Source organism: Artemia sp. Qi Xiang Cuo, chromosome 18 (genome assembly GCF_049724085.1).
Source record: "Artemia sp. Qi Xiang Cuo chromosome 18, ASM4972408v1, whole genome shotgun sequence".
Lineage (NCBI taxonomy): Eukaryota > Metazoa > Arthropoda > Branchiopoda > Anostraca > Artemiidae > Artemia > Artemia sp. Qi Xiang Cuo.
The window spans coordinates 39,560,983-39,586,153 of NC_142811.1; the positions used below are offsets into that span (position 1 = coordinate 39,560,983).

General features: G+C 36.4%; 1 protein-coding gene and 1 long non-coding RNA gene across 2 annotated transcripts in view; both read left to right on the plus strand.

Annotated features, from left to right (window-relative positions):
- The window catches only part of LOC148941490 (uncharacterized), a 60,751-nt gene extending 58,708 nt beyond the window's left edge, over nucleotides 1–2,043 (plus strand). Inside the window, exon 3 of the long non-coding RNA XR_016143306.1 lies at nucleotides 1,646–2,043. This is a non-coding gene — a long non-coding RNA (uncharacterized LOC148941490). The remainder of the gene's footprint in view (nucleotides 1–1,645) is intronic.
- Nucleotides 2,044–4,961: 2,918 nt separating this feature from the next.
- LOC148941491 (uncharacterized) overlaps nucleotides 4,962–25,171 on the plus strand; it is a 313,283-nt gene continuing 293,073 nt past the window's right edge. Inside the window, exon 1 of the mRNA XM_089104710.1 lies at nucleotides 4,962–5,113. Within this exon, the coding sequence (XP_088960836.1) occupies nucleotides 5,091–5,113 (23 nt within the window). The 5' untranslated portion in view covers nucleotides 4,962–5,090. The remainder of the gene's footprint in view (nucleotides 5,114–25,171) is intronic.

Here is a 25,171-nt window from a genome sequence, read left to right on the forward strand (position 1 = left end):
CAACTCTTAACATCTTCAAACACATAATTTCCAGACCTTTCAACTACGTAAATCAAAATAACCATCTAAAAATTTAGATGGGATGTGTTTGGGGGAATGGTGGGCGTGGGAAATGGGGCTATGAAGGAAGTTTAGTACCAAGATTAGGGAAATGTCAAAGTCACTATAACCTAAAAGTCTCCTTGAACATTCATAGTTCTTCTTTTTTTAGATCCTTTTTACTAGTCCCTTTTAATTTAAGGTCCCCATCTTAAAAACCAATGAAAATCGCATCTTAACACTGGGAGAACTATTGTAGATTCTTTACTGAGATTTTTCAAAATATGTCGTCACTATTTGATAATGATATTAATATAGAAGACGAAAGTCAAATTTCCTCAAATTTTTATAATGATGGTAGTAGATTTTTTTTTGAACCGGTTTCCGAAATTGATTTGAAGAAGATTGTCAATTCCTTGGGACCATCAGAGGCTCTTGGAATTGATAATATATATGATTTAATTTAGTAATTGGCTGTTGCATTGAATGGTGCCAGGTAATTTTTGAACTGGCTGATGAATATCAGCTTTGTACAGCTCAGTTGCCTATAGTTACAAATGATGTAATCCTGCCCCTTTATTGGGAAAAATAAGTTTTCCCATAAAACTTAATAAGATAACCAGTCATGTGGTTGTCAGATCTCCCATGCTTGGGAATTGCTTTGTGCACTGAATGGCATAGATGTTCAATATATTGTGTGTGGGTCCCAGTCACAGGGTCCACAAAATTTAACAAATGGTTAATTGTTACATGCTGAAAACTTAGTGTGTTTAATCTACTGTAAGCAGTACAGTAGACATTATGGTTGTTCCTGGATGAATCCAATCACATCTAATGTCAAGCAATGTATTTGCTGTCTGGTCAGGAATGGGAGCAATAAAAAAAATTCCAGTGTCCCTTTCAATCATGGTTGCAGCAGCAGCTGCAACCTAGTAAAGAGCAAACCACCGCCCATAGTAATCAAAAGTTGAAAAACGTGTTTTCAAAAAAACTGTCTAATGAAAAAAAAATTTGACACTGAATTAGGAATGGTACCTATTTTTTCAGTTAATCTTAGAAGTAAAAGTTTATTGCAAAAAGAAATTTATAGTGATTTCTAAAAAGAGCCAGAAACCCCTTGAAAATGGCGTCAAATTGAAATAAAAAGTGCACCATTGGAATCAGTATGGTTGAAAACCTTTTGTAGGATAGTTACAGTGCCTTCCTTTGAACAACAAGGAAAATGACTTTTTTGCATGGGTAGCACTGATCTGTCTCCCTTGTTTTTTGTTTTTTTTTTTCCTTTTTTTTTTTCCAGGGCTAGCAGTTTACCAGAACATCATAGAGAGATGCTTAATGGCTCATTAGAAAGCTGTTTCTCACATCTACGTGCTTTTTATAAATTCCACTATCTGCAACTGCCATATGGCACATTTTATGCCATTTTTCAAGGGGGGGGGCTAGCAGGCGACAAAAACATCGTATACAGATGTTTAATAGCTCATATTAAAGCTATTTCTCATATCTACGTTTTATTTATGAATTCCACCACCAATTATGTATTTTTTTTATCACTTCTTTACATGTATTTTATTTACAATCAATTAACACCCATTTTCTTTTCTAGGTCAAAAAAAGAGCTGAGCAGTAAATTTCGAAAAACTTCTGTGTAAGCCTGTATCTGTTGCCGTCTTTCTGTGTAATGGCATTTTGTTTTACATAGAAAGTCGTTGCAACAGACATGCCTTCTTGTAATTGTAAAGTTAAAATAAAAATCAGGGGTTCTAAACTTTAAGTTTGTTTTATTCTCAGTAAAATTCTTGTTTGTGCCCTTTTTTCTCATTTTAAAATATATAGAACCCTTTACTTTTTTGAATAAATTTTCTTTTTTCTCACCCCTCCCTAAACGAATTTACTGGTCACTTAAGCTCTTCTGCTCTTGAGCCAAGGAACGGCTTCCGTAGTCAACAAGCAAGAAACAAAAATTAAATACAATTTATTTTCCATTTTTTAAATAAAAATTGTTTACTATAAATGACAATATTTTATTTCTGAAAACTGCCATTTTCTGGTGTAAATGCTCCTCCCAGTGGAGGAGCATTTATTATCTGGCATGCAGAAAATATGTCCTAGACATCGCCATCTCAGTTGCTTCAGAATGGAGGTGACTTTTTGCTGGCATCTGCGAGTACGGATCCCTTCGTTGCTCGGGACAGGTATTTTCAAAGGTGGTAAGAGGTTTTTCATGTTTTTTGGTCAGATTTAGGCATTTCATGGTAGGCATCCCACTTAGAACAGACACAACATTGCACTGGAACAGTCAGGGTTTCAGCTTCGATGAGTATGCTGTGGATTTCCAGATTGGTAGAAGTCTGAATTGCCACGTTGGCTAAGCTGCTCTTGTGCGTAATACTTATTCAGAATTACCACTGGAAGTTACTGTGTCCCATAACTACTTGAAGTCTGTTACCGATTCGATGTCTTTATCTCATAGTCGGATTCTCATCGGTAAATTGCTAATTGACATAATTTTAGCCTTTAGAACACTGGTGCGGAATCCGAATGCTTCAGCTTAATTCACGAGTTTGTTCAGAAAGTCCTGAAGCTTTTGCTTTTCCGCTTTTGTGGGCCCAACATCATCGGCAAAATCTACATACCGGAGAAGCTTTCTTGCAATTCAGATTTCATGCCCATTTATCTGTAAAGATGTAGTCTAAATCTAGGACAAAAATAAAAGGTGAAAGGACAAAGCCTTGCTTGACGCCAGTCATCACTTCGAAGCGCATGTTGTCACAGAGGTTTTAACACGGCATTTTGTCTCTTCGCATGTGGTAACTATTAAACGGACTAGCTACACGGGATTGGTGACATTATCTCTTAGGAAAATATGCAAGTTTGATGGAATATAATTTTAAAGAATATGAATACGTTTGGCAAAGCTTCTGTAAGGAAAGTAATTAAAAAAACATTTAGCTTTTGATAAATTTTACAGAAATAATTGATTTTATGCTATAACGTTGCCGAAGATAAGAGAATTGATTGTTATATGATGGGTTTAATGTCTGCCTTTGGTTCTGTAAATTAACCATAAAATTCCCTAAATGTAAAAAAAAATAAAATCATAATGCTGCATTCTCATCAACTGCGAAATTTGTCATCTGAATGCGGTTTAACCTGTGAAGGTTTTCAGTGTCTTTATGAAATCATGCTGCATGGACCATGAATTTTTGCACATACTCAAATTGAATCTGTAAAAGGCAATTTTTTTCTTTCAAAAATTGTGTGACACTGAAACTTAGAACTAAAGTCAGAGAATTCGCATAATACGCATCCGAATTCAGTCAGACTTGGTGAATATCAAGTCATTACCATAGTCAGCAATAGCTCTTTAAACTTTTAGAAGGACTTCTTCAAAATCATGAGAATATCACATGGAAGAAATCAAATTCTCTAAGCAAAACTTTATTTAAAAATTACTGTAGTCATGAATAATCGTTTGTTCTTTTATAAATTGGTAATTTTTAAAGGAATTAAATAGACTATCCATGAGTATGGTCATATTCTTTTTTCCTTTGCTAGACATGAGTTATTCGTTTTGAAAAATTTCATGGGTCCAAGGCAAGTATTTATTTTTCCCTAAGGAATGATCGACTGTCTCTTGACTATTCCTAAGGAATGATCGACTGTCTCAGGTAAATAAAAAATTTGCATGAATACTTGCAGAGCAAGTATTCATTTTTCCCTAAGGAATGATCGACTGTCTCTTGATTTCCCTTAAGGAATGATCGACTGTCTCAGGTAAACCTAAAATTTGCCTATGTTTCTATAATTTGACTTAATAATAAAAATTGTTCAACCACTGAGAATGTGAAACAGAAGGAGAGATCAAGCTGAATTCATGCAAAATGTCAAATTCACAATGGCAATACCATAGGAACATTAGAAATATTTCAATCTTGGCGGAATATTCCAGGAAAAAAAAATCTAGAAATTGTGCATGGTGAATATAAAGGGGTCTAAAATGGAAAGTATTCAATTTACTAATTGTTAAGGGTACTTGTGAATTATATGCCGAGCACTCAAGTGCTTCATTTAGTCAGAACCTTTTTCTTTGATGCTCAATTTGAATGAAATATCACAAAATATGATGAAAATATAGTAATAGTTTAGAAACAAAATTAGACTATTAGCGGGTCTGCATGCTAAATGTGTAAGGCACAATTATTCTGCATGTTATGAAGTAAGAATTGTTTTCAAACTGTCCAAATATTTTACCCCTCCCCCCTAATGTTCAAATATATAACCCAAATTGTATATTTCTCACCTATTCTTTCACTTAGCTTGTCACATGCTAAGCTGAAAGAAACTAACAAAGAAACCGGTTTGTTCTCGAGTTTTGAACAACGTAAACTTGAGTGTTTGGCGTATAATATACAAGTGCCTTGTTATATTCTCCCTTTGATTTTTTTTCTCCTTGGTGTATTTAGTCAGATTTAGCCACCTTTCTTTTAAGTTTCTGGTTAATTTTGTCGCTCGGAGCCTGACTAGTGACAGTGAGTCAAATTACAAATTGCTTTCTTGCGACAGAATGTTGTTTGGGGTTTTTTTGCTCGACCAATAGGTCATATGCAATAGGTCTTGTGACAGAATTAACCATAAACTTAAAAGGAGGAAGATAAATCTTAATTGATGGGCTATGGGATAGGATTATTTCAATGAGAATGTTTAAGAATTCTTCTTTTAAAAATATAAACGGCGATTCTGACTATTTTTGACAAATCATCTCTATGAGGCAAAAATTTCAAAAATAAATTTTGATAGATGGCAATAAAGTCGCAAATGAACGAGCAAAAAGTTTGACTATTATCAGCATGGACAAGAAAAAAATCCTTAGTGGGCTAACAAAATGGTCCAAAAGAGGGATTACTACTTGTGCCTGTGGAGCTGTAAACGGAACGAAAGCTTTCAATTGAAAGAAATGTGGTAAAGCCTTGAAAGCAAAAGCCAGTTCTATCAAGAAAGCTTGGTTGAGCAAAATAGGCCATGCAGTTTGTTTAGTAGGCCTAGTTAGGATGAAAGTGAATACATCACTTAGGTAAAACACTCCATAGTTACCAACAGTTTAAAAATATGGTCAAAGAAAACATTTGGGAAGAAAAAATTGGATATTTGGAGCACATTCTAAAATAATAGGAAAATGTTAGGGTAAGACACCCAGTAACTTTTTGACATTTAAACTGCTCTAATTACTGTATTATACCACCTAGAAACTTAATTTTTATATCAAAAAATTTCTGAAAAATTTCTGAACAAGTAGGTTACTAATTTAAATAGTTTCACTTGTACAGTACCTCCTATTTTTGAATTTACTAACAAGTGACAATTCTGCCTAAACTCGGACATACAAACAGCTCATTGTAAATTGGTTATTAAAATAGTATAAAAGATTCTGTCCAAGAATAGGCAGGTGGCTGACTACTGGGTGTCTTACCCTATTTTGGTAAATAGCCTAGCCTATTTACCAAATCATATTATTGAGTTACAACTAAAGTGAATATACCAGTAAAGTTCTACCATATCATATTATTGAGTTAGGACAAAAGTGAATACACCATTCAATGCCTTTTTTATGCTGATTACAAATATAATAATCATTTCTATTGGAAATGAATTTCAGCCCCCCCCCCCTATATATGCCAATTCAGGGTTGGGTTAGGTATATATAGGGGGGGGGGCTGAAATTCATTTCCAATAGAAATGATTATTATATTCCTTATCAGCATAAAAAAGGCATCAAATAGGCCTAGTGTATTCACTTTATTTCTAACTCAATAATATGATTTGGTAGAACTTTGCCAATATACCACCTGATGCCCTTTTTTAAGCTCTTTACAAATATATTTATCATTTTTGTCAGAAATGAATTTTAGCCCCCACCCCTATATATACCAATTCAGGGTATATATTTGCACATTTTGGGGTTGGGGGTAATTTTATTTCTGATTTAACTCAGAGGTCAGTTTAAACCCCCCCCCCCTACTTTGCAAATATAAACCGTGAAATGATATGTAACCTATATAGGCCTAGGGGAGGGGGCTAAAATTCATTTCCAACAAAAATGATTATTATACTTGTAAAGAGTATAAAAAATGGTATCATGTGGTATATTCACTTAATTTGTAACTTAATAATATGATTTGTTAAATATTTACCATTATTTTACTATAAAATGTAATAGGCTAGTAAACATTGTATAGGCTAGTAAAATGTTGTTTAAAAAACAAATTATAAGGAATGTTAAAAAGAGCTTGAAACTTCAAAAATCATTTTTGGAAGTTATCAATTCAGAAAAAATAATTACCACTCCTGAATAAACCAAAAGTGGCAATTTTGGTAAATTTTTTGCAGTTCATATTATTGACTTATGAATAAAGTAAACATACAACTTGATGTATTTTTTTATGCTTTTTCCAAATATACTAATCATTTTTGTTGAAAATGAATTTTGTCCCCACCCATATATATACCAATTCAGGGTTTATATTTGCACATTAGGGGAGGGGTGTGGGTAAAGTTTAAATTTACCTCTCATTTACATCAGAAATAAATTTTACCCCCCCCCCTAACTTGCAAAAATATACCCTGAATTGCTTAATATAGGGCTGGGGGTAAAATTCATTTTGGTACTCCTGTATTAAATGTACTCTTTTATATACTGCTAGTTTGGTTTATGCTAATGAAGTAAAATAAAATAGGATGAATATATAATAGTTTAGAAACAATTTGGGCAATTTTGCACATTAGGGGGGTGAGGGTGAAGCATAGCATATATTATTACATAACCTAACCTAGGTACCTCTCCCCCCCTAAACCCCAAAAAACAACAGTTTAAATATTGTAATGCAATGAAAACCACACTATGCATTGCATTACTCTATAGCAGTCTTGAATTAACCCTTGAAAAATGGGTTTCTTGTGACTGATTTCCATTGTAGTATATAAAAGAGTACGTTTAATACAGGAGTACCTTCATTTCCAACAAAAATGATTATTATATTTAGAAAGAGCATAAGAAAAGGCTTCATGTGGTATGTTTACTTTATTTGTAAGTCAATAATATGAACTGCAAAAGAATTTACTGTAATTTGGTCTAATTAACCAGTTTTTTTCATGTATTTTTAAACTGCTGATTAATATGCACTGTTTAATTCTTGGGCCCATATAAAGGGCTCAAAATGTAATTTCTCCCTATAGTAGGCTAGCTATTAAATCATCAAAGAACATAAAAAGTTTAATCAATGTATAGGCCTACACTATTATCCTAGCTAAATTATGTTGCCAGCTACATATAGACTAGGCCTATAAAATGTAGGCCTATTATAATATATAAAATGTAAAACATTTTGTCAATGCACAAATGCAGCAACACTTCTTTTCTGAGTGTGTTGTCAATGATTGGAATAGCCTTCAAGCTGAAACAACAACTGCACCCATGGCTGTGTTCTTCAAGTCCAGACTGGACAAGGACAACGAAAATAGAAATAATATTCTTTTCGTTAAATTTATACAATTTTAAGCATTCTATATCCTAGCTCAAAGCGACCACTGGCTTCCGTCAATTCTTAAAGCATTATACTGTTCTGTTTTGACATAATGCTCTGCGCAAGGTTAAAATTAGCTTTCACCCTTTCCCTGTGTGTTTACAATAACGGCGGCCAAGTCAAAGGAACTGTTTCTCCGTCAAAATTAAAACACTTTTCAGACAATTGCAATAATTTAGCACATTCCTATGCAATCTCTATTTGGGTAAGTGAAACGGATTTTTTTCAAGCTTTCTTTCGATAAAGTTTTTTTTATATTCCCAGGAGGGGGGCGTGAAAACTATGGTTTTTAACTTTGATATTCAAGGCTAGAAAGAAATGTCTTTAGGAGTTGCACGATGCTTATATTATGCGTAAATTGAATTGCATTTAACCTATGTTTGCAAAATTTAGACCTATAGGATGCTGGGTTAACAATATTTTTTTTTTATCTAATTTAAATTCTATAGACTGGAACATTTAATTTTTTTCTAAATGATAAAAATAGAAACATTGATTTATATCTTAAGGCTATAGACTACTGATTTTCATGATTTTTTTTCACAAGTTCTGTAATAAAAACGTTTAATTTCTGAGTTTAGTATATTTTTACTTTTTGCTTTACTCAAAATGCTGACGTACGGGTGTTTTCTTAGTGATAAATGATTTTCTAGAAAAAATTATGTGGATGAGGGTACTAACTTTCTTTCTGTAAAAAGGGGGAAATTATTTTCGATACTAACTTTTCTCTCTTCTTTAAGGACAATGGTGAAGAATGTGTGCCCCCTCTTTCTAAGAGAGCAAGAGAGGGTGAGGCAGCCCCAATGCAGCCTGTCAGAAAGAGGGCTAGGGTTCAAGATAAAACCCATGCGAGGGAGTCAGTTATACAATATGGCCGTTGGCCGAAACCCACCAGCTCTACGCTGCCTGCCCAAGCTTCATCTGCACAGCCAGGCCGAAAACCCAAAAGAGAGTGGATGGATACTTTCAATGCCGCAGTTGCGGAAAATTGTGTGGTAGCTTACCCATCATCCTCTCATCATGCTTTTTCAAGGGTATCAGGAGCTGCCCCGGCTGCACAGCCCTGTGGCATTACTGGCTCAGCTGCACAAGATCATGAGGTTGCCCTCGAACAGACCTTACCTGGACCATCCGGCACCCAAGTGCAGTCAGGATTTGCAAATGTGAGCATTTTTCCTACCTATCTTATAGAAATATATATATATCTATTTCTTCCAATGTCTTCTTTTCACTATTTTTCTACACTGTGTAAAAGTGTATCTCAGCGGGATATTAAAATATTAACCCCTCGCCCCCCAACCATTGTTTTCTCTTCTCCCCCCTCCCTCAGAGATATCTAAATATAATGTATTTTTTTTGCAAAGAAACCACTCTTTTTTTTCTAATCTTTGCTATTTTCTCTGTTGCTATCGCTTTGATATCTCATAAGCGAATATTTTTTAGGTAATTTTCTAGTTTTTACTGCAATCTCTCACCGCTATGAAACTCAAAATGCTATTTTTCACAATTGAATATTATCTAGTTTTAATCTTTGGCTTAAAGCTCCGCACAAGCATATAAATAGATCTGTTTCACACCTTTTCCTGTCTTGTTCTATCATTAGCGGTTAGGCCAAGTCAAGGATTTCAATGCTTTTACGTAATTCTGTGTTTATTTCTGAAAATAGTGGAATTGTTTGCAAAATTAGCGTTAGATATTTAGGAAATTGGAATTCTATGTAAGAGCGAAACAAGTTATATTCCCAAAAATAATAATTGCTATTTATGACATTGCTGAAAAGGGGGGAGGGGGTTGTTTTTCTCCTGTCGAATTAAAACGGTTTCATGCAGACAATTGCAATTTATTAAGCACATGCCTATGCAATTTCTATTTGCTGGAGAACCGGTGAAATCTTGTTATTTTCAAATTATGGTCTAACAATATATTTAGGACATTGGTGAAAGGAGGGGAATATGCCACAATTTTGTCACCGCCTAATCGTAAAGTGAAAAAAACAACCGTTCACGCGTTGGTGAACGCGTATGGCGCCGGGAAATTCGCTGAGAAAAAGATAGCTTTTTGCATCGTAGCGGCCGGGAAGCGCCAGTGGGCCCGATAAGCACCGCAGGAAGCGCTGCGGGAAAGCGCCACGATGACCGGCTCGGAGGGGGGGGGAGCATTAAATAGTGGAAATTGGGACCGGGGGTTGTTTGAACAAAATCAAATTATCAATTTTATGTAAAGCTGCGGTTTCGATTGTAAATATCTTATATTTAATTTGTTATTTTGAAACTTGCAATTGAATTAACCTATTGCTACTATGTACATTCTGCTACTACCACTAAGCGCCGACTTTAAATAATAATCCAAATTTTAAAAACAGTAGGGATGATTTGAACACTTTGAAAATAAGCTATTTTCATTTATAGGTTGGACGACCATTGGTCCCTTATTCGATGTCACCATCGTCCTCATCTGGTGGTTAAGGGCAGGACATATTGATGGACTTCCAGAACATTTCAGCATATAGCGACTCTGTACCGAAAATTCCAGATAATATTGATGAGTTTATAGAAAATATTTTAAATGTAGATTATAGCGCAGTTGAGCAGGGGGACTTGAGCCAAAATACGCTGCAGCTTTTGGACGATTTTACCCGGGAATTAACAGGGAATCCTCCTCCTCCTCCAGCCTCCGATACCCTAACGACTCCACTTCAAACAACTGAAGTGGAGCATTCCCCAGATATTGTTGAACAACGTGGGGGAGGGGGTAATATACAAGAGGGGGAGGGAGGTACAACTTTTCCCGATTTTCAATTGTCCAACACAATTTTAAATGCAATAGTTGTTTACACTGCGACTTTTGGAGATCCTTTTAATTCACTAATGGGGGGAAAATTTGTTTTTGACCCCGTAGAAATTGTGCATGCCTATGTAGATAAAATTCGTGCGTTACTGGAGAACCAAATTCAATTGTGGGGGAGGAATTCAATTAAGGTTTGTTTGTTTTAAAGGTATTCTATTTAAATGAGGGGAAAAGCGAAGTTCATTATCATTATATACATTCCGAGATGCGCGTGATTTATCCGAATTTAGAAAATTTTGAGGGTGTTTTCATGGATTGGATAGGTCAAATTATAGCGCATCTTGAGAACTTTAACGAAAACGGTAGTGGGTCTGTAGTTTTATTTATTGAAAATTTAAGCGTTAATATTTGTAAATTTAAGAAAGATTTTATTTTAAGAGGGGGGGCAGGTGGGTATGAAAGGGAGATAGTTTTAAAATATAATCCAGATTTAGTAGGTTGTCGTGGTGTCCAGTGGATCTGTTTTGAAACAGGTCAAAAATGTTTCAAGTATGCTGTCCTCATATCAGCATTTCAGCCTCTAGCAGATAACGCTACCAAGGCGAATTTAAACAAATCGGCTGTACATGGGAAGGACAGGTCCAATTTTCCCAATGTAGATTTTACGTGTTTAGAGGGAAAATGCTCAATAACGCTAAGATCTATTGATATTTTTGAAAGGGCTAACGCCCACTTAAATATCGGCGTTACTGTGGTTCAGTATGAAACTGAATTTGAAGATGGGGTTCGTTTAAAAAAGAAAGGGGATGGTCTTCCCTGTAAGGGGCCCGTCAATTGATTTGGTCAAACACTGGGTTTGGTTGTTATACACACCACCTAGTGAACCGAATGCAATTGGCCCTTTTAACCCTATTACAGACATCAGTAGAGTTCTGGGGGAGGGTAAGAATAAGGAAGTACGTCTCTACTGTCCAACATGCCTTTCTCGATTTTGGACTGAATTAAAGTTGCAAAATCACATGAGGCGTTGTAGCCGACATGGCTACCAGACAGTGGAAACGGTTTCTGGGGATAGGGCTATTTTACGTTTTAAAAATTTCCAGAACACCCTTCTCCAGTGCAAAAAAATATCTTTGGACTGTGAAGCTAAGCTGGTGGAGGTGGATGATCTACGATTTCCAAACCGGATGAGATAATATCAGGCCAGTGCAGTTTCCAATACTCATGTGCAAAGAGTTAGTTCTAGCACCCTGTAGTTGTTAGAAATATTTGATACGTTAGATGAGAACGAGTGCATAGTCAAGGCATTGACTAAACTCATTGGCAGGGCTAATGGCGCTATTTCTCGCTTGAGAAATACCCATTACCCAATGGTATTGTCTGCAGAGGATCGTCTCGCGATTAAAGATCAATAAATTGGGGGGGGTTGGACGGGGAAGTGGGGCTTGGAGGATAAAGGCACTACAGAGACTTGTGGTGGGGCGGAGGGGCGGGGGAAATTCAGAGATCATAATCACTTGTGGCAGGAAATATCCTCTGGGGGTAGTAATTTTAGAGTGGTAGCACATCAATCGTGTAACTTAAATGTTAGCCAGCAGTTTTTTATCCCTGTTTTTATTCACAACTCTAATTATGACTTAAAATTTATTTTACCGACACTGGCACGTATGCACAGGGAGGGAGGGGGAGTAGATAGTCCATGGGTAAACAATTCATTTACCTATAACATTATTCCCAAATCGGCCGAGAAGTTGTTGCTTCTCGAGCTGAAATGGCAGGCAGTGGATAATGGGCATACGTGTTGGAATAAAATCAGGTTTTTAGCTTCCTTTAGTTTTTTTCCCAAGGCTTTGAGTCAATTGATTCAAGTGCAGAAAAGCGACAATTTTGATAGCTTTCCCTTGCTTAAACAGCACTTTCCAGACAGTGAAATCTATGACCTGTTAACCTGCTAAGGCACATATGCATATGACTATTACTGTTCTGGCGCTCGCTTAAGCGAGTTGATTCTACCTCCAATTGAAGCCTTTTACAATTCACTGACAAGCAGTGAATGCACATCCGAGGATTATCAGTTTGCCAAGAAGGTCTTGGCCAAGGGGAATTGTAAAAATGGGTGGGATTATTGTAGATTGTACTTGACCAGTGACGTTCTAACTCTGTTGGATATAGTCTGTAAGAACACAGACCAAATCTATTCAGAGTTCGGGTTAGATATAGGCTACTATTTTTCCACACCACATTTAGTGATGGATTTGATTTTAAAAATTAGTAGGGAGGAAATAGGCCTAATCACAGATGTAGATCAACGCCTCTTTGTAGAGCGTTCAATGAGGGGAGGGGGGGGTATGTTTTTCATGGGGACCGCGTCTTATCAACCGATCCGAGTGGACAAAGCACCGGTGTAAAGTCAAAAGCAGTGTTCTTGGACATGAACTCATTGTACCCCTCGGCAATGTCTCACTACTCTTTGCCGTGTGGGAACTATCAATGGCTTGAGAATCCTTGTGAATTCCCCGACATTACCACCGTCGAGGACAATGGGCCACAAGGATGGTTCTTTGAAATTGACGGTCACATTCCTCTGGCGCTTCACGACTCAGTCAAAGATTTTGTTTTTCCCTGTATCAATCGACCCGTGAGCAGGGACTCTCTGAGCCCCTACAATCGATCATTGGTTGAGGATATGGGGATGCACTGGACTCCCTCCAAACAGAAACTGATTGCTGATTTGGACCCTAAGGAGAATATCGTTGTTCACCTAGTGCTTTTGCACTGGATGGTGAGCAATGGTTTCAAAATCACCAAAATACATAGGGTCCTGCAGTTCAATCAGCGACCATATTTGAAAACGTTTATTGATACTTTTGTCAATAAACGCTCTAGGGCAAACTCAAAGGTGGAGAAGGAAATGTATAAATTCATCCTAAATTAAGCGTTTGGCAAAATGTTTGAAAGCGTACGTAATAGATCTCGCTGCGACGCCGTGAATGACCCTCTAGTGTGTGCAAGAATTACTGTCGACCCCAATTTTTCATCGTTTACGAGCATAGAGGCTGGCATGGTTCTTCTACATAGGCGAAAGCGAACTCTGGTACTGAACAAGAATATAGCGGGCGGCAGTTCAGTACTGGAAATTTCAAAAAAGCTCATGTTGTCGCTTTTTTACAATTTGTGTAAGGTGCACTGGCAACGGGAGGGGGAGGTTCCAGTTTAATATGGTGATACATATTCTCTTCTGTTGAAGGCAAATGGGATTAAATATGTACTGGGTGATTTAGAAAAGAGGGAACACATCAGCTCGCGGATTGATTTCGCGAACTAAAAACCACCACTTAATCCTGAGGAGGTGAGACTTCAAGCCCCCATCCAACTATTAATGTTAAAATCAGAGACGAGGAGTGATTTGATATCCAGGGGGGTGTTCCCAGGTCCTAAAGTTTATTGCGTTAAAACTCATAGTGGGGATGAAAAGAAGGCGTGTAAAGGGGTGCCTGCACATTTTGTAAAGAGCAATTTCAACATGAGCGTGTACAGAGACTGTGTAGAAAGTTGCCTAGTGCCGAGAGCACAAGTGCTTGCAATTCGCTCTCTACAGTATAGAAATTATACTGTGAGAGTGGAAAAGAATGCAATGTGGTGTATATCTGACAAAGTCTATGGGCTCGAGAATGGTGTGAGTGTCCTGCCTCATGGCCACTACCGTATTTCAGACCGAGTTGAATGCATAGACTATCGCAATCAACTTGGTCTGGATAAATTAACCTAACTTGAACTAACCAACTAACCACCATCAACCTTTCATAGATTAACTAACCACCATCGCCACCACCACCACCACTGACCCAACTAACTAACCCAACCACTAACCTGCCGCTGTGACGACAACTATTGTGTACAGTTTTTTCCACCGCGGTTCCCGGGTGGTGGGGGCCCTTCCCGCGGTCGCCCAGGGGGGGGGGGGGTCCCGCCCGTGGCCGGCCTTTGGCCCCGTGGCCCTGGGGGGCGGGGGGGCCTTTTAAATTCACTGTAATGTTCAACTGTGCTAGTTCATGTTCCATGTGTTTTCTGTTGTTTTCAAGTGCTCATGTTTTGTACAGAAAAGTGTGTGTTTGCTACTAATGTAAATAATGTGTTGTTGTTGATGGACAAAGTGTTTAAAGACAATAAGTGTTGCTCTTCATGTTGATGGACAAAAAGTGTTTAAAGACAATAAGTGTCATTTTTATCATTGTTCATGTTGAACAAATAGAGTTTTCATGTTGTCGAAATAAATACTGCCATGAAATATTGTCAGGTTCTTGTTGAACATAAAGTGTTATTCTTATGTTGTTGTTCATGTTGAACAAATAGAGTTTTCATGCAGTGCCGAAATAAATGACCATGAAATATTGTTGTTTTTCTTGTTGAACAAGTGTTATTCATATCGTTGCAGTTCACGTTGAACAAATATTTGTTTTTCATGTTGTCTAAATAAATACTGACATGAAATATTGTTTTTTTTTGTTGTTAACCAGTACTAGATAGATCTATGGGAATATTATTGCTACTTATTCATCGGACACGTGTGATTTACAGTTAGTTGTAGTTCGACTGTTGTCAACAGCATTTATCAATTTAAAACACCCTTCAGATCGTTTCTGTGTGGTCCCTCAATGTCGGGGAAAACAACACTCTTAACTAGAATAATTAAAAATTGCGATAAAATGTTTTTGGAAAAACCGAAAAAAATCTACTATTGCTATAGTATTTGGCAAGAGTCCTATGATCAAATAAAAGCAATTGCCCCAACCATACCAATACAATTCATACGGGGACTTGATGTTTTCAATAGTATTGAATCGAACTCGTGGTTGATTATTGATGATTTGGCTGAATCCATTGAACAGTTCTCACAGGAAATGCTAAAACTGTTCACTGTTCGCTCCCACCATGAACAAATTTCCATAACCCTAGTTCTACACAATCTGTTTCATCAGAGAAAATGTATGCGAACCTTTGCTTTGAATTGCACTATCTATATCATATGTCAGGTCGTTCTTGATTCTAGCTCACTCATGACTCTCAATAAACAGATATACCCGGGTGCCCCAAAATTTTTCCTGTCAGCGTAAACTCAGGCAACTAGCAAGCCCTACGGTTACATTTTGCTGGATGTTAATCAGAACACACACGAGGATCTACGTGTAGTCACTGACATTTTCAACAATGAAATTACAGCATATCTTCCGGTGAACAGTAGAAAAGGCTATTAGTTGGCGTTATGACACTGAAGAAACTACACGAACAACGGCATTTATTTTTCGTTTTAAGCACTTCAAAACCCTTGCTTAGGAAGGCCATACTCAAACATGGTGTTGACAATGATTTCATTAATCTAATATCTGAACTTTGTTTAAATTTGACTGAGGGCAATGTTCAACTGCCAGAAGGTGTTAGACAACAGACAAAGCAACATCGTTCCACAGTACGCGCCTTGGCTTGTAAAAACAAGGGAAAATTTTTAAAAGAAAACTTCTCCTTCAAGCGGGCGGTAGCTTTTTCACACTTTTACTGCCAATAATTGCTGGACTTGTAAACAGTTTTCTCTAGAGAATGGCAAAACCCTATAAATTGACACCATTTGAACTTGTCCTCTCGCCCGTAGAACATTTTGAAGACAATCTAAGCAAATTCATTAATGATGAGAATATTGCCGATGACAAAAAATTGTTTTTACTTCAAGATGCTTTGCGACATGTGGATAAACATAAACCATATCGTGAGAGCCCCACCGTCGCCACCACCACCGATCCCTCTAAACAGGAAATATCTCCTCAAGATTCAGCACAATCAAAGGAGAAGGACTTGAATTCAATTGTAATAAAAATTGGAAACCTATTGCCAGTCACCTATTGTGAACAGAATAAAAGAGTATTATCATATCTCATGTTGGAAACTGATGAACATCAAGTTCAAGTCGATAGCACAGGGAAACGAATTATAATTCAGGGAAAAAGTTATAATCTAGTTGATTTAATTTGTGATATGGTGACAAATCGTAAAGGGCTTTTATCATTTGACAATAATCTATACACCTTTCTAAGTGTATCAAACTTTCCCAAAAGTCTTATTGGCAATAAGCAAATTCTTAAGAAACTAAGAGAATATAGTCCTCCTCCAACACCAGCACCACCATTTAATAAAGAAGAAGAAGATTCAATATTTGGAAATGCTAGTAGCAATAGCACCACTGATTTTACAACACCTGTGGCTTTTGGTCAAAAGTAAAGAAAAATTGATACATCCTCCAGTGTGCAAAAGGGGAATGAACATTGCGTTACGTGCTTACGTGCAAAATTAATGACGTATTCAATTGTAGCTCTAAATATATTGCCCAATTGTGAAGTTGGAAGGCCAAAGAAATGCTATCCTGGGCTGTCTCTGATCCCGCATTTAAAAGTGAGAAGGATCATATATGAGATGAGCCAATCAACACCCAACTCTAAGCTCAAAAACTTTGCGGTAAATAATGTCTTTAAAATAGAGCACCTTTACCTCTGCAACTAATGCAAACGGATCTTTTAACTTTAGACGCACTTCAACGGCGTCACAATGCACCCTACAAATATATTCTGGTGGCAATCAGTGTCTAGTCGCTATGCCTATGCCATTCCACTGCGATCAAAGAGAGGTGTTGAAGTTGCTCGGGCCATTGAAAGTATTCTTGAACAGGATTCGTATAGGAAAATTCAATCAGATCTTGGCACTGAATTTGTTAATCCACATGTGCAAAAGCTTCTACTAAAATATAATAAAACACTTTATCATAGTTACAGCCCCATAAAGTCTGCATTGGCTGAACGAATAATAAGAATGATTCATCTATTAATTTCAAGATATTGTACCCAGAAAAATACACCGACTTTTATTCATGATTTAGATAAAATCATGCAGATATACAATCATCGACCTCATCGATCTCTGTCCAACTGACGCTCTCGGGAAGTTCATTGCAGCGAAAATACATTTGGTACATTCCTACAGCAATACAACAGTGGTGAAAAAGAAAAAAAAAATGTGAAGAAGAAATTCAATGTTGATGATGGTATTTAAATTAATATAGCGACCAATATCTTTGAAGTAGGGACTTATTTATGTAGCACTGAAATTTTAAAAGTGTCCAAAATCCTGGACACCGAGCCCACGACATATCGACTGCAAGACACCAAAGATGATGAGATTCTCAGTGGTTTTTATGAATATGAACTGCAAAAAGTTAGAAACATTAGCGAAATTTATCAAATTGAAAAGATATTAAAGAGTCGTACACGCCATGGCAAGAGACAGTTGCTTGTTCGCTGGTTAGGATACAACTCCGATTTTGATTCTTGGGTCAGTGCTGAAGATATTAACAATACCCAATGGTTTCTATGTGACTTTCATGTCCAACGTTTCTGATCCTCTCTACAATGACCTAAACAGAACAAGTGATTTTTGGACGAAACTCTCCCCCACCATCAAATTCCATGACAGAAAGTATGAAGTGGCTCTTGTCGACTGTATTCTCAAAAATACCTATGACATCCTGAGAAAGGATAGTAAATATGAAAAAAAATTACACCCTAGGATTGGCCGCCACCACCATCCTCAAGTTATCAAGAACAAATTCAAAAAATCAATTGGATGGATTATCCATATATTGAATTACCCTACGAGGAACTCACCTGTATGAACGATTTATGTCGTTCTATTAATAAAAGAATTTCCGCTCGTAAAAAGAGAGCTTTTCATTTCAACTATTGAAAGGAGGAGGGCAAGATCTACATTAGTTCACCTATTGACAGTGAAAAGGTTATTCTCAATGATAACCTAAAGGATGTTCTTGGCTTTAAGCTCAATATAATCAATGGTAAAAGTGCCGGAAACACTAATTTCATTTTTGCTGACTACCCGCCTGCCTTCTCCACGGACACTTGTATATTTCTCTATGCTTCATTTGTGGAAACATCTCGGTTTGGTAATTCAAATGTCCCCCTCCTACGTGTTCTTGAACGAAAAACCAATCAAGAACATATTCACCACTACAATATAAAGCATCTTCAGTATATTCCCGTAAACACTTCCTATTTGGAACTCTGTCAGTTAACACTAAGAACTGAATTGGGTGATCCCATAGCAATTTCAAAAGGTTTGGCTGTGATTACATGCCATTTTCGTCCCATTGTTCAACAAGATGTCTAATAAAAAAGTGGTATTCACTTGTCCTGATATTGACTGCTATATTAATACTCTTGGCCCGAGACAACAGGGCAATGGAATGGACTATTACAAGGGTCGCACTTCAATGTCTGGCTACGGTCTTGGCAGTTGCTTTGCTAAGCTGTTTCACTCTTCGCTACCACTGGCTAGAAAATATCTTTTACTGGCTGCGACAGATTTTGCATCCTCTACACTATACGATTAGGGCTCTGGCAAGGATTCTAAAAAAAGTGCTTCGAAAAATCTTAGGTCCAGTGCGCGAACCCTTGGCGAGAGATTAAAACAAAATGGTAAAGGCTTAAAAAGGTCGAGAAACAATGCATCACTCATCAGTCTCCACTCAGGTCGGAAACGAAAGACATCGACCCTCTTGTCAAAGAAAAGACGGAAAAAGCCGACACGTGCTGTAAACAGAAGAAGAAGTCCCAGGAAGAAAATTGTTAGATCGAAACTAGATTTCTTCTCCTAAGATGTCCTACCTACCGCATAAGGATTCTCAACCTTCAATCACCGCCTCATTGAATCTATTCAATGCTGAAAATGTTGATGTCAGTGTCAAGCATGGATACTATGAACAATTTTATCCTCAACAATCCCTCTCCGATAATATCCACTTTCAAATTTATTCCAATTAAGACTACTTTATGGACATATCTTCTTATAGATTTACAAATGAAAGTCCGGAAATCCGATAATACAATGCTAATTCGGGCCGATGGACTATCCTATGAAAATTGTATATTACATAATTTATTTCGTCAAATTAGTGTCTACATCAATGGCACGCTGGTGAGCACTAGCAACAATCTCTCAAATTATACAAGCTATATGCAATTCATGTTGATGACACCCAAGTCATACAAGGAATTGAGAGGCATCTCCAATGGTTATTAATATATTACTAATACTGATAGTACAGATGCACTTAAAAATGCTACAACTAGTGAATTACATCTAGTTGGAAAAATATATCATGAAATATCTAATATACCCCAATGGCTGCCGCCCAATGTTATAGTGGATATAAAATTGACGCTTCACCCTCCTATTTCATATTGAGAAAAGAACTTGCTGCCAATCCTGATGTAAGTCTCTCCCTCACCTTGGCAATACTTCATGTACGCAAACAACAGGTCATGAGTTCTGTTGCTTTGGCAGTGGAAAAACTGAGAGCCAATGGAAATAATATTAAACTACTTGTTCCTCATACAATCACTAATCAACGTCATATTGCAATGGGCTCATGCACCTTCACCGATTCATCCTTTATCAATGGTTAAATTCCATCAAAACTCACTGTGGCATTTGTAAAAAGCGCCAGTGAAATAGGATCATGGACTGAATGCCCACATAAATTCGAGATGTTTAGACTTTCGTCTCTTGTGTGCAAAGTAAACGGCATCCCACTCTACAATCTATCTTTTGATAAATCCTATAGAACATTGTATGAGTTGACCATGCAAACCCTAGATCATGACTCTCAACTATTTGAAAATGGTATAACCGAAGATATGTTTGCTAAAACACAGGGTATCATTGTACTGGATTTGTCTGGTACACAGGATATGAGTATAGTACGTACGGGGAGTGTGCGTTTAGAGTGTACATTTGCGGACCCATTGGCTGAGAGTATTGCACTAATCTCACTAAATCAATATGAAACCTATTGGAAAATCACTCCCGAAGGTAGTGTTCTACTAGACTTGGCGCCATGAACACCAGTCAAATAATCAATTTATTTAATATGGACCCCTACATGTCCCAGTACAAATCCTATTGTCTGCCCTCGGACTTTCTTGGAAAAATTCAGTGTCAACAATACCTTGATTATTGTTAATAGCAGTCCGTCGACTGTACTGACGGGTCATTGGCTGTGCATCTTTCAAACGATGAAGACGATTGAATTTTTTGATCCTCTTGGTCTACCCTATACATTCTACACGCCTCACATAAGCAACTATATTGAGAGCAGTGGGAAAACTATTATTCAAAATCGGAAGAGGGTTCAGGATCTAACGACTAAAAGCTGTGGCTTCCATGCACTACTATAGTTTGTGTTCCGATGTCGTGGCTATACTTACATGCAGTTTTTACACATTTATGGTGACAATCCACGTCTGAACGACTTTCTAGTGGAAAATATCTCCTCAGACCTATACAGCAATGATTTCAGTGCCCTAAGAGAAAACTGTTTTAAAAATGTTTGTGAATTCATTTATTAATAAGATGTATATATACATATATATATGTATATATATATATATATATATATATGTATATATATATATATATATATATATATATATATATATATATATATATATATATATATATATATATATATATATATATATATATATATATATATATATATATATATATATATATATATATATATATATATATATTGTATGTATATATATATATATATATATATATATATATATATATATATATATATATATATATATATATATATATATATATATATATATATATACAACAATGTCTTTAAATCTTCACTTTAGATTTCTTCTTCTTTTTCGATGTATAGGCAACTGTCGTGAACCACTAATGCTGGTAAATCATTTGGATTCACTGTATATTGATCTTGATTGACTGCAAAGTCAGTGTCACATTTTCTACAGTACAATGTAACTTCACTCTTGTCATATCTCTTTGTATAGTCAATGATACTATTTACATTCATATTATGAAATTCAAGAGTTTCAATTTATCTATTTGAAGCAATATCACATACAGTGTTTTCAACTGGTAAATCACATTCGGTAACTGCCAAATAAAAATAACTTGGCTTATAGTAATAATAGGCAGTGTCGTCACAACGATGACGTAGAAACCAAATTGTCTTGTTACCCCAACAGTTGGCAGTGTCATCACAACGATGACGTAGAAACCAAATTGTCTTGTTACCCCAACTGGGAGATTCTTCTTCCCAGAATAATTTAAATCCACGACGATACCAATCTCGTAGAAATAAACTAAAATCACGTTTAGGATTCTTTCCAATCATAGCGGGGTAAGTATTCTACCACTGATCACATTTATCATTGTGACAATTGGAGCACAGGTGCCTTCTAGGATGAGTCACAAATCTCCTCAAGACATGAATTACATCCTTTAATTTGTACTGCATAGCCTCTATGTAATTTACAAGGATTACATAATTTGCACTTTTCACTATAGTCATCAATAATTGTACAATTCTCACATTGAGTCCAACTGCCTAGAGTGTACATGCACAATGGACATATATAGGAATTTTTCGGTTTCCAATGTCAACTCTCTAACAACTAAATCGAAACTGAGCGTCCTCGCGCCATAAATTCAGTGAGGGGAAATGGGGGAGAGGAGTAGCTCTGTTACGTTACCTCTTTTGAAGGGGGAGCCATCTACATTGAATCCATTGGCAATGTTTTCAAAAGTATATCCACGATATGATTCTGCCTTGTTTCAATTAATATATCAATAAATTGACTATAAGCACATGAATCACATTTTAAAAGTTTCATAAAATAGTCCAATGGGGGAGAATCACTCCTCATTATATTGTCAAGTGTTCCCTGACAAGAGAATATCCTGCGTTTAAGAGATAACTCGAGAAAATCGTCATCCAAAATCAAATGTTTTTTCATAAACACTAGATTTGATCTAATTCTCTCTTTCTCAAATTTATTCATTTTTCAATATTTTCACTCCGACTGCTGACCCTGATTCGTTAGCCCTAACCTAACCAGAAAAGAAAGAGACCGTTTTCGATTTCGAAACAATTTTATTGAATAATTACAACAACATCAATAATACAGAGCATGTACAATTAGCGATAGAGTTTATTGTCTTCAATATGTTTCACTAATGCACTTAAAGCACATTGAAGTCTATTCACTTGTGCTATATCAACTTTAGCGGCGAAACATAATTGATCCTCCATTTTAAATTTGCTCAAGGATATCACATATCTTGCATATACTGCATCCCATTCCAGACAAAGACGTGATCCTTTCGTGATTTCCACCGCAATGTTAGGTGTTCTTGTATTATTACCTTCAACTCCACTATCAACTTCTAAGAGGGTAAACATTCCACTCGCCATCAACACAAATATATATCCAAATGAGTAAAGTCAAAACTGTTCTCACTCCTTTGAATTCTATTCACAGACTAATAAAACTTTAGCAAAAACCCTTTCCTTATATTCTCCGCAATCCTCCGTCGCTAATATGTTTGCGAGCCTCTGATTGGTCGAGAAGGGATATGTATCCGACTCGCTGATTGGCTGAGAAGGAAACACGTGATCTAACTGTTGCCAGGATTCCTGGACGGCATAACATTCGCTGAGAGCGTGCACAAAACAACAACAACAACAAAACCTGTTTCCTATTTCTGGACACCTTGACATTTGCTGAGAGCATGCACTTGGCCAGAACAACAACAACAACAAAACCTGTTTCCTATTTCTGGACACCTTGACATTCGCTGAGAGCGTGCACTTGCCTAAAATAACAAATAAATCGACCTTGACATTCGCTGAGAGCGTGCACTTGCCCAAAACAACAACAATAACATCGACCTTGGAAATTTAGGTCATTGACCCAATTAACCACGTGTTCTCCCTAATGACTCTATGCCCATATTGGGAGCCCCGTTAGCATTAAACTAAATTGTAGATGGCAGCAGGGGTGAATCGTGGGACCTTCTGACCCCTTTCTACTCATATGATTGGAAATTGAAAGTTCTTGTTCACTTTTTAAGAGTAAAAAAAGATTGGAGGGCAACTAGCCCCCCCTCCTCCTCCACACCCTAAATCCATCAGATGAAAATTTTGAGACAGACATTTGGTTAAAATAGCTCAGAGTTCTGATAATAAAAAACTCCGGTGTTGACACAGCCCACCAGGGCCCGGAGGTAGGCGTTGTAAGTTATGCCCTGGGGGCATATAAACAATCAAACAATCATTAAATAAACAATCAATAAAATCTAAGCATTACTTGCTTTAAGCTCTATTTATTCATTTATATTATCACTTGTTGTATGTTTTTTTCTATGATTGTTTATTTAATTTCTGTTCGTTTTGGGTTTCATTTATTCTTTAATAGTAATTTCTGGTAGCTTTGAGTTTGAATTTTAACAGGCATTTGTATCTCCTGAGCTTAAGTTTAAAATGACCTTTACGTTTCTTTAAAAAACTTATTTTTCGGAAAGTTTTTATTTAATTAATCATAGTATATAATGAAGTGAGCAGTATAGAATAAAAACATATTGTAAATATAAAGCATAACGATCAGAACAAGAACATATCTTTTCAGAACAAGTTATTTTCTTAATGTCCATCCTAAACCCATTTTACAAGTTGAAGTACCCATCCTTTTCACCCACAACTTTACTATACATCTTTTTTAAATGATCCAACACAAAGCAATACTTTTAAAAGACAATTCAGAACAAGTTATTTTATTAATTTCCATCCTAAACCCATTTTACACATTAAAGTACCCATCCTTTTTACACACAACTTTACTTTACAGCTTTTTGAATGCTCCAGCACCAAGGAATAATTTTCAAAGAGAATTGCAGAAAAAATTCTTTTCTCAATGTCCTTCCTAAACCCATTTTAGAAGTTGAATTACCCATCTTTTACACATAACTTTACTTTACAGATTTTTCAATGCCAAAAACCAAGCAATCATTTTAAAAAGGCATTTCAGAACACGTTCTTTTCTTAGTGACCGTCCTAAACCCATTTTACAAGTTTAAGTACCCATCCTTTTTCACCCACAACTTTAGTTTACAGCTTTTTGAATGCTCCACCACCAAGCAATACTTTTCAAAGGCATTTTAGAACCATTTATTTTCTTAATGTCATTCCTAAACCCATTTTACAAGTTGAAGTACCCATCCCTTACACCCAAAACTTTACTTTACAGCTTTTTGAATGCTCCAACACCAAAGAATACTATTCAAAGGGCATTTCAGAACAAGTTCTTTTCATAATATCCTTCCTAAACCCATTTTACAAGTTGAAGTACCTATCCTTTTCACACACAACTTTACTTTACAGCTTTTTGAATGCTCCAACACCAAGCAATACTTTTCAAAAGGCATTTCAGAACTAGTTATTTTCTTAATGTCATTTCTAAACCCATTTTACAAATTGAAGTACCCATCCTTTTCACACACAACTTTACTTTACAGCCTTTTGAATACTCCAACACCAAGCAATACTTTTCGAAGGGCATTTCAGAACAAGTTTTGTTCTTAATGTCCATCCTAAACCCATTTTACAAATTGAAGTTCCCATCCTTTTCACCCAAAACTTTACTTTACAGCTTTTTGAATGCTCAACACCAAGCAATACTTTTCAAAAGGCATTTCAGAATAGGTTGTTTTCTTAGTGACCGTTCTAAACCCATTTTACAACTTGAAGTACCCATCTTTCTCACTTGCAAGTATACTTTACTGCTTTTTGAGTGCTCCAACACCGAGCAATACTTTTCAAAGGGCAT